Source organism: Aphis gossypii, chromosome 1 (genome assembly GCF_020184175.1).
Source record: "Aphis gossypii isolate Hap1 chromosome 1, ASM2018417v2, whole genome shotgun sequence".
In the NCBI taxonomy this organism is placed as follows: domain Eukaryota; kingdom Metazoa; phylum Arthropoda; class Insecta; order Hemiptera; family Aphididae; genus Aphis; species Aphis gossypii.
In genome coordinates, this window is record NC_065530.1 from 81,821,343 (window position 1) to 81,833,169 (window position 11,827).

Here is an 11,827-nt window from a genome sequence, read left to right on the forward strand (position 1 = left end):
AGATCAGATAGTGTTTAAACAAAAGATTAAACAAAACTGTTATTTTCAAAATAAAATTCGAAAGTATTAAATATTTCTCATTTTAAATTGTAACCTATCCAAAAATAATATAATCCTGTTTTCTTTTTTATAAATTCTATAATATACAGTATACTCATCTAACGTTTACATAATAGAAATGCTAATATAATGTTTTAAATAAAATAAATAGTTTATGTAGAATTTATTTTATTTTATTCCATTATTTATGCCGCGTATGTAATAATGTAATGCATATAAAATAATAATAATTTCAAATTTCCATTATACCATTGTGAATTTATACAAGAATAAATATATACTAAAGACAACAATAAAAAAATAATGTTTTAGAATATAGAAATATGTATTTATATAAAATTAACTTTTATAATAAAAATGTTTTCCTCGAAAGCTATTGTACTTAACTCTTAAGCTCTCTCGTCACACCTAAATAATAGCTATTTCACTTATAATTTGTTTTTAATGAATCTTTCGAGTATATTATTCAGTCCCTTTGTATTTTTTCATCTTTTACGATGATCCCAAATTCTACACATTTTTATGTAGCCTGTCAACAGCTACATTGTTTGTAATAACCTTTACCATATTATGAGCCCACCGAGTGTCATTTATTTAATAAATTGATATTAATAAACTTAAGCCTTCTACTGAGTTCAACAATTAATGAGCTTGCATTGTACGTCGGCATCAGACGTTATAGCTACACGCGATTATTCCCTTGTGGTGGCAAAGACAAGTCGATTCAAGTAAGATAATAGGTTTATTACACAGAACCTGGATACCGAGGTTTACCAAATCACTGGTTATCACAACAAAAAGAAACAGAAAAATACTAAAACACTATATTTTATATTACAAATATATACTATGTCTAAGATATTATTTACTTATATTTACTCAAAGGATTCTATAAGAATTTGATTGTAATTGTAAACCAGCTATAAAATTATTTTATTTTAGATAATAAATTATAGTATATTTAAATGTGTGTGTGTGTGTGTGTGTATGTGTACATGCAGCGTGCAAACCGACTGAACCGAGTTTATAATTATAATCAACTGTAATTGTTACATGTATTTTTTTTTTGCACATCATGATATTAATATACATTAGGGTATAGGATCTACGTGATAAAATTAATCGTTTTAATTTCCATTGCTTTTTAATAATCCAAATGTTATTTTATCATCATCAATTCAACAACATCCGATTAGTATCACATACTACAAGCCTAAATACGTATGTAATTTCACGTGACTGAGGGAGTAGACACTCTGTAGTGTCATAAATCCTGTTAATCCGTAATGCACGCACAACAATGAAAATGTAAAATGTCAATTAAAGTGAGCCAAAAAATAAAAATAAAACCTTACGTACGTAAAACACTCTGAGGGAGATGAATCACCGCGACAATTTACAGTATCCAACATATTATTTGTACATCGATTTCGCTAGACTACTTGAAGTCTTGAACCCATAAACTGCAGTCATATGACTGATAGAATACATGCATATGCTTTTTTTTATTATTTATGTTCTTTCCCTGTTCACTTCCATTATGCATTACAATGTTAAAAGGTTGAACTTGAATGCATAGATTTTCTGTAGTATCTCTCCGACAAAATATAAACTAAAACATTACATTATAAATACATCACTATTCACTACATATAATATATTTTGAAGAATAATTCAAATATCATTTAAACAAATCAATGGGCATTTAGTTAGTGTGTTTCGCAATATTGTACATGTTGTGATCTACCAAAATGTTATAAAATAAACTGAAATAAAAATATATTAATTCCAATTATCTAATGAAAAGTGTTTACAAAGCCTTCAACTATAGTATCTAGTAAATATAAATCATACAACAGTTTAAATTTAAAATGTATTGGCTATAAAATTATTTAACTTTCAATACATTCAAAAAATGTTGTAAAAGTTGTACATTTAGCTAGTATACAAATAATTGAATATTTAAATAATTATTATTATATTGGACGATACTAAAATTAAAGATTTCAATAAAAAAAAAACATGGAAATCGACTATCATGCTTGATAAAAAATTTCAAAAATGTCTTCATATATTTTTTAGGATGCATAAAATATTTATATTTTATAATTTAAGTATACCCATATTTTATTTTTTGTATGACTTTTTTTTAATAATAATTGTTATTTATTCGATATCATATTTAACATTTTAATTATATTTCATTATCTATTATTTGTATTTTTTTTCCCAATAAGTCACAAATAAAAACCTAGAAAGTACCTGACAGGTCACATGTGAATAGCAAAATAATAACAATAAATGAAAGAAAAATGAATTGGTTTTAGTAATACTAAATACTATTTTTCGGTAGTTCATTTTAAATTCTAAAAAAAATATTTATGGTAAATTATACTTCTATTAAAGTAAACATGTTATGTCAATATGTGATTTGATAATAGTAGTAATAGTAATAATAATAATATTTTATTTGTTTACATATTGTATCAACTTTTATAAATTCTTTTATTCGAAAATTCTAAGATTATAGTATCATCGTAATACAGTTAAGAGCAATTTTATCTTTTTAAAGGAAATTCAAAGTTCTTTTTTGAAAAGAGAAAAGAAAAAAATATTTACTTTATTTTTAACATTTTAATAAGTTCAACAAACCTATCAAAACTTAGAATATTGAGGATACACATAAAATATATTTTATAAATAAAAATATCATATAAACGTACAAATATATATTTATTTGTTTTCAAGAAATAAATACACAGTTATTTGTCTGTCGCTAGCTCGTCAAGTCGCATTTTCTAGACGACTGAACCGGAATGTATAAGTTTAATAAAGTCACGCGCCATTTTTATCAAATCAAAATTAACATTTGTAAGCTATACATTTTTTATGAAACTTACTTCACCTCAATTTTTTACGTCACTTGTGTTTATTATGTTATTTTGATAAAATGCATTTGATATAAAGTATATTATTAACAAAAAATATTTTGTATCGATATTGATCAGTTGTATAGCTCAATCTAAAAAATATAATATTTTATAGATTTACTTTACATTTCCCGAACCAAAATTTCAATAAAAATAAAAAAAAGTCACAGTTAAGACGTATAATACATATACTATGTACTATATACTATGTGCTCTGTCGAATGAATAGTCACAAAATCTATTGTGTTATTTTTTTTTTTTTTTTGAACAAAAATATGAAAAGTAATTCTTGTGTGAGTAATTCGCATTTGCGTCCAACTGCATGCTCTCAACTTTATAATATTGGGATAGGACGTGTATGATATATAGTTTATTGAAGATTTCTTCATCCCCCATTTCATTTAATGGATACTTTTTTTCATTATATGTCATTTAACGTGTCAGCCAAAAACGATAATTCAATTTTTCGGACGTCATCTCTACTAGTTGCTTATCTCTCACAGACTTCTCAGCTTGTTCGCTGCCAAGTATGTTTTAGTTACCACTTCATACTTACGTCGATTGGTTTTCATGTTATTCATTTTCTAATTATTTCATCTGCCATTACTCATTATCTACGTTATAAAACTGTTCTTACAAAACCACTTATAATTGAAAATACAACGTCATATTCTATAAATATAATAGTCAATGTAATTCAATTATTAATACATAACATAATAATATAATATCAATCATATCTATTATGTATTCCATGTACATACGCGTTATGCTCTTTGTTAATTGACTAACAAATTGTTTTAGGTGCGTAACGCAACAGCCGTATTCATCATCAACCTCAGCGTATCCGATTTGAGTTTTTGTTGCTTCAACTTACCTCTGGCTGCATCTACGTTCTGGTATAGATCGTGGATACACGGTCAATTGCTTTGCCGTCTCTTCCCGCTAGTCAGATACGGGTTGTTAGCCGTATCTCTATTTACCATTCTGGCTATAACCATAAATCGATACATCATGATTGGACATCCATCGCTCTACCCAAAGTAAGTGAATATTACTATTTTTTTAATCCGACTTAAGCACAGTTTTTTTGTATAAAGTTGTTTTAGCTGTATATTATATTTTTAATTTAATTCTAATTATACTTAAACTTTTAACTTTAAACTATGAACAGCTACATTAATTTATTACATTAAATTACATGTATTTAATTGTTTAATTTTGTATGGGATTAATTTACTTCAAGATGTTATTATTGTAAGGATTTGTTATTAATTTAAGAAGTTATACTGAAAAAAACTATTTGTCACTTGTTTGATAGAAGGTTTCATGAATATATTTAAAGTTATCTTGTCTTTAGCTGTCATCGTCATCAACAATTTTTAGTGAAAAAAAAAAGATAGTGTAAAATACGTAGGATAAATAATACATTTTAAGCTGAGAATTGCTTGAGGGCCGGTTTTAACATGACTGTCAGGCGATATTAATTTTATATTATGGGAATTTAATCCAAAATAATAATTTTAATATACATATAATAAAATATACATTACATAACGTTGACATACATGACATTTTGACATAAATTATTACATTGAACAGATGGCAACATACTTAAATAGTTATTTCTATTTATTTAACTCTTATTATAGTAATTTAAACATTTGATGGAAAAAATGTTTAACTTTTCTATAATCATTCTAAATAATTTTTAACTTATAAAAATATGTAGGTACTTATTATATATTGAACTGGTTTTCAGGATGTACAAGAAATTCTATTTGGGCGTTATGGTTACGGTGACTTGGGTAGGTGGTTTTGGACTACTGATTCCTACGTGGCTTGGAAAATGGGGACAATTCGGTTTAGATGTAACCGTTGGTTCGTGCTCCATACTTCCAGATTCTGTCGGCCGATCACCAAAGGAAATCCTGTTTATGGGTGCATTTGTGGTGCCTTGCTTGTCTATTGTGGTGTGTTATGCTCGAATTTTCTATATCGTCAGAAAAACAGCTCTCAAGTCACGGGCTACGGTAACAACTAACCCACGTAATACAATGAATTCCAATCCATCGGACACTACGCCCTATTACACTCTTAAGACCCGCTTCAAGGTGCCTGAGATATCCACAGACTCGGCCATTGGGTCCAGTACAGCCACCGGAACGTGCTCCACTACCGACTCGAAGGAACAACATTTCCTTTCGCCACATGACATTATCGCCGATCCAAGCTCGTCAGGACTCGAAGAGAGTTATTCACCTAACCTATCTTTCTCTGATCGAAGAAGTACCAGACGACGTGACCGTTCACCATCATCCGCCCTGAATGCCACTATTACTCAAGTCGTATCAGCGGTAAGTCTAACTACCTATTCGAAAATATATATCCTAGGCTAACAAATCATCTCCGTTCAGAATCGTTTTTCGTATACAATGATACCTATCATTGCGTTCAAATTTAACACACCCATTATAGTTATATTATACTTTCTTAATATTGCCCGTTGATTAAATTGTATTATTTTAAGATTCCCGACAATTATTCAAGATAGTCAACATTCTTGTTAAATGTTTTTAAATTTTATTATAATAATATTGTTTGAACAGGTATTTCAGACAAGAGAGGACTCCTCTCCAAGGACACGTAAGCAGAGCGCCATTGGTGTTGACAGGATGTCGTCAAAAGACAAAAAGCTGCTAAAAATGATCCTTGTTATATTTATATCATTTGTCACGTGCTACTTGCCAATCACCATTAGCAAAACATCACATGAACTCGACGACTTGCACGTTCTAAATATAACCGCATATGTCTTAATCTATTTGACTACGTGCATCAATCCAATTATTTATGTAGTCATGAGCTCAGAGTACCGTCAAGCGTACAAGAATCTGTTGATGTGTAAAACTTCGCTAGAACAACAACAGACTCACAGAGGAGTGACTAAAAAACTGTCCGGTCCATAAACCATAAATTTATAGTTAGATTAAAATAAGAGTATTTTTAAGATGTAAATCGTACATGGTAAGATAATTAATTTAATGATTACACCTAATAAAACCTTACAATTCTATGTTTATACTAATGTATTGCATTTTCCGGTATATGATTAGTATATCCATCGTGTCGATAAATATTATCACTGCCTCAAATAGATAGATTTGTTTCTACAATGAACAATTACTAGACAATTATAGAACGTACGTGTTGGGGTTTACCTCAAAAATGTAGCTCTGAAGTTATGTTTCATTAAAATAAAACAAACCAAACGTATTTTTACTTACAGTAAAATTTTACCATCAATATGAATGCTATAAAATACTCTAGGGCTGTGACGTAATCGTACACAAATGAGAAACTTACCCTTAGAAAATTACACTTTTTGTAAAATATACCCAAATACCAATGTAAATTTAGGTGATATTCTTTCAACGTTAATCGGTCAATATCTCTAAATATTAAAATAATCCTACAATTTATAGTTACACAATTTTTATTTTTATTAGTCACAAAATCATCCTCCATCACTCTATGCGTACCTATAATTAATATCATCATCTTGCGGTTTTAAAATTATAACGTACAGCTATACAGGTAATTTATTATTTAAATATCAAATATAATGTTATCAATCATTTTTTTGTTTTTAAACTAAATAATTTGAGCTATTGACTGATTTACATTAAAATTATCGATTTATGTAAATAAAATAATATGTTTCTATGATAAACAAGTAAGTAGAAAATTAAAACTTCTTACTACGAATAATCAAAACTTTATAAATATATATATATATAGGTATAATATATAATTTACAACATGATTCGATTAACGTACGTTACGTGTAATAATTACTATAAATTAAGTTCCATTATTAGACGAATTAATTATATCGGTGTTTCAGTAGTTAAATTCTCTTGTAAATTAACTCGTAAATATATTTTGACGTGAATAAATTATCCCGATTCATACGTAATCAAATCGAACTTGTAGAAGTGCTTTTCACTACTTAATAGTTTATAGCCTTACAAGAAACGATTTGTAGTTTTAAGATATATTACACCTAAAACGAAAAGCCGTTAGGATTAGACCATTTCGAAATTGATTAATATTTTATGGAATTGTGACTTGTCAAGGAAAAGTCTATATTATTTTAGTATAAATAATCGACGAAAATTGTCCAGTAAGCAATGGTGGTACATAGGTTGTAGTTTCGCAGATTTTCGTCACTCGATAGCGCCGATCATCCGATATGCATATGTGTAATGTGTTACACCTATTTGATATATGGTGTGCTCACAATTTGTCAACCAGCGTTAAATTAATTAATCTAATTTTGAAACTAAAACTCGTGCCGCGGCGTCCGATCGACCATTTTTTTTCTTCCTGTACAGTACCTACATCGCTTACATTAAGTACCGTCTACGGAAACAGACAATGAACTTCGTGGCGTTAATATAAGCGATAATGTATATCAAAATAACTGACAAAAAACACTGGTCGTACGGTCATCGACACCAACGCATGTACGACAAACTTAATAATATAATTGAAATACTACGTTGTATTATCGTCTCGTACGTGTTTTTTTACTTCCATCTACCGAGAAAGTACCCTGTACTTCTTTAGCTGTTGGACTTGTACAGTTCTTAGTTTTGTACAGCGATGACATAACCTCGTTACCTACTATTATACCGTTTATCTTGTCGTGGACAATTAGTCGCGCAACGTAATAATATATACTAATATCGACGTAGACAATAATAATTATAATTCTTATAATATTAACATTTGTTTTGTTTTTTCTGTATCACTGCCTCGGACTTCTGAACCCCTCGGAGAGAGAAACGCATGCCGCGACGATTGTCGAATGACACACGTGTCGCTAATGCATACCTTTGTTGCCGTCCATGTGTAATAAATAATAATATTACTGTACCCGAGCGAAAAGCCACTAGCGACGAGTTTCAAAAATCCGTTCCGGCTGTGTACGTTTGTCATGCTCGAATTTGTAGATGATATTTTTTTCAGCATTTCGTGAACACGGATCAAACCAACCGACTGAGCAAAATTTATCGTATCGAAAAAAATAATATTATTATCATACTACAACGATATTAGTTTATATTACGTATATTATATGCGTGTGTCGTTTCAGTAATTTCACATGGATTAAATGGTCCCGTTGCCGTATGCGATGTATAATATTATGTTACGGATTTAGTGTAGGCGCTTTTTTCGTTTTGTTTTGTTTGGTTTTTACGTTTAAATGCACAAATATTATTTTCGCTTGCACGAATGCCGCAACGCTATGTAGCATAATCCCCGTGATTTATAATATACACCCTCTGCAGTGTGCAAAGAAACAAAACGCTACGCGTGTTTATTATTATTACAAACAATACAAACATTATTACCCTATGGGTTGTACCTTATAATAATGTCATACTTAGGATAGCGTTTTATCGTCGAGGTGCTTGATATGTATATTATACTATACACGTGTGTAGGAACATAAAATATAGATTGGGGGAGGGGGCGTGCATTACACGAGACTGTATGTGACTAAAGTAGACTGAGAATATTACTAGTTATCGCGTGTTTAAGACTATGGTTATAAAAATAAATAAGTATAAATGCTCAAGTGTGAAATTGTGTGTGTATATGTGTGTGTGTGTGTTTTGACCTGTATGTTGTTATAATATTGTTGTGTCTCTGTGATCGATAATATTATATAGATATTGTAAAGTATTAAAAATAATTAAGGGAATAAGTTCTTTGAACACCTCTATACGGCTGGAAGTAAACAACAATTTCCGCAACCACTGCCGCGCAAATTACGTCGACGTGACGCCTCCACCGGGCACCGCTTCCATTAATAAAGCGCACGTTTAGGATAAAACCACCCTGTTTCGTATACGTGACATCTGGTTTGATTACACGCGACTCAATCGTGGCCTATCGCTTGTGGGTCCGCATCACAATACAACTCATAAGTCACCGAAATTCGCGTACGAATCCGTCCGTAAAATCGTTAAGCGTATATAAACAATATATTATTTTTTTCATTTTTCTGTGGAAAATAATTTTCTCGTATGAATTTGCATACGGTCGTAATTTTTTTCTTGAAAAAACTTAATAATACCTATAATATATACCTATTATTTTAATATTATTATAATAACCTATTACCTACTATGTCTTGTGTGGAAACACGTACATTTGCCCTATTAACCTACAATATAATAGCTAATCTAATGGCGGAGACAGGCTCTCTCTGTACTCGTAAGTCCCCCTACTGCAACACGATCGTCTATGATTTTTCTCCTCCCCACGACCATACACTGACGCTATTTAATCATCCACTTCCTTCTCTTCATTAAATCCAACTCGGTCGTATTAACGTTGCTCTCTTCTTTGTGTGTACATCACATTATTGTTTTAGGTATATACACAGTAATGAAACGCGGTATTATTTCAGCTGTTTGTCAACGTCGAGTGTAGGTGTACGATATTAAGTAGTGTCACGTGAAATCCTCCGTCAAGGTGAGATTATCAACGTATGATTATACACCGAAGTAGATTATACATAGGTGCGCAAGTATTGGTAGATAGGGGATTAGAAGAGGTTCGTATATTATTAAAACCGAACGGATTCGACCGAAAGCAAAGACAACATATAGACCTTTTGTACATGATATTTCGTATTATAAATCGTCTCGTACCGCGACGCGTGTATTTCGTATAAACCAACGATTTTCGTATCATGAAGGTATACCTTTCCAACAAAACTACTGTCGAAAACGTCGTTTTCAAACATTATCCAAGACCCCTTTATTTATTTATCTATTTTTTTATTTTTCAATCATTTCCGTCCCGATTCCCGTTTTCCTATCTCCTATATATAACATAATATACCAACATAAAATAATAAAAAATAATGTAATAAAAATAGATTTTCGTAGTACAAAATCTTGCGAATCACTATATGCACAAACTCACATGCAGTGGACACATTTCAAACCTACGCTGATCGTGTGCCGACACACGCCAGTCAGCGATTTAAATTAAATACAAACAAAAAAAAAAAAAAACAGAAAAAAACCTAACAAATACACTCACCACACCTTTGAGTATTCCAATCGCGTCCGAAAATGGGGTTGACATCAAAGGCTCAGTGACGCAAGCCTGTAATTTCACACGACTGAAGATTCGCGTTTTATTCGTATACATACAACATTGCGTTATCACGGCGCGGAATACCATCACGATATTTTTGCATATATATACATTTTTTTTATATACATAAATATACGATATAATACGTGACATATTATTCATGAAAACAAAATATAGTATATTTTTTTAAAAGAACAAAATTACTTTTCTTTTTAGACAAATGTTTTTCCGAAAAAAAAAAATATTTTTAAATTTGCCATAGGCTCAGCAACGAAATAAAACTGTTACATTTGTCACTGTGCGTATTTATTTATACGCAAACGATAAAAATGTTTGAAAGAAGTTTTTAAAACTTACTACGCAAAAAATGATTACAAAACGTAGGAAAAAAATGCAATACCTACCTTCCGTTTTCACGACCAATTATATTCGCTAGTCGCTACCAATGAAATTAAACATCGCCACCACTATACCTCTACGGGTTTTATAAAGATATTTATGATTAATACTCGGTTAGGTTTCATTGGAATTCGCGTGCGCTATATTATATCTTTCACGATCGAAGTCGTCTCTGTCACTCTTTCACCCTCCCTCCCTCTTTCTCTTTCATTCTGCCTGTATTATATTGTCCGTCATCTCTCACTTCGAAACAAACAATAATCGTCGTTCCTTGCGCGTAAGCACTGAACGACACCCTTCTAATAATCGCATCAATCATTTCCGACAGAGCTAATAACAGTCGCCACACTCGTATTCGAAGGAATCGTCTACCATCGCATATATATATATATATACAGTGATTCACCAAGCATGTTCGTCCCATTTAATCACATTATAATAAATTTTTATTAAAATTCTTCTGATTTTTAGAAATTTTCAGTATACTTAAAGACCATATTATCAAACTGCAGTATATTTTATATTATTTAGGACGCGATATGTGGTGATACAAATATAAATTGTTAAACAAATGATTGTTCCATAATTTATTCTTAAATACTAATATTTAATCTAGTACTTATAGTAGACTACAACTTGCAAACTATCATAGTTCCTATATCTTTTTAACCTAATTTCATTTTTATACATTAATTTAAATAACTCAACAACTTTTCATTCAAATTTGAATTTATATTCATTAACATTAAAAAAAAAAAAAAATAATAATAACCTTCTATTGAACAATTTGTCAGTAAAATGCATGGTCGTCACAATACTTGGCACACAGGATACTCGCATAAAAAATCTAAGTAATTAAAAATATGGTCTTTGAATTTAGATTCCACGAAAGATGACAATACAAAAAATGAATGACGAACACTGAGCATGGTTATTGAATCATCCTGTAAAGTAGTACTGCATTATTATGTGTTTATATTTTATCGATCGGAACTGTACCATTTTGACAAAAACGTAGTAAATACCGTAATTACCAAAAACCGCAATTTTGTTTACAAAACTATACGTGCAGTTGTGTACTTGTGTCCGAATTGTTGTCACCGCCGGCGAGTTCAAACATCGAGCGATCACGATTTTCGCATAAAATATATAAATGTACTAGGTGGTTACTATGATTAGGTATGTAGATTGATTTTGACGGACGTCCAGAGAAGTCAAACACGAACAAATAGAACCGACGTGCGGTCACTGTTCGG

At 30.5% G+C, this 11,827-nt stretch overlaps 1 protein-coding gene across 3 annotated transcripts in view; it reads left to right on the top strand.

Annotated features, from left to right (window-relative positions):
* The window catches only part of LOC114128819 (G-protein coupled receptor moody), a 147,167-nt gene extending 135,626 nt beyond the window's left edge, over window positions 1–11,541 (top strand). For all 3 annotated transcript variants that reach the window (XM_050206838.1, XM_050206832.1, XM_050206840.1), the window contains exons 3-5: window positions 3,795–4,033; window positions 4,753–5,347; window positions 5,600–11,541. In XM_050206838.1, coding sequence (XP_050062795.1) covers window positions 3,795–4,033; window positions 4,753–5,347; window positions 5,600–5,959 — 1,194 coding nt within the window. In that variant the 3' untranslated portion in view covers window positions 5,960–11,541. The remainder of the gene's footprint in view (window positions 1–3,794; window positions 4,034–4,752; window positions 5,348–5,599) is intronic.
* The last annotated feature ends 286 nt before the right edge of the window (window positions 11,542–11,827 follow it).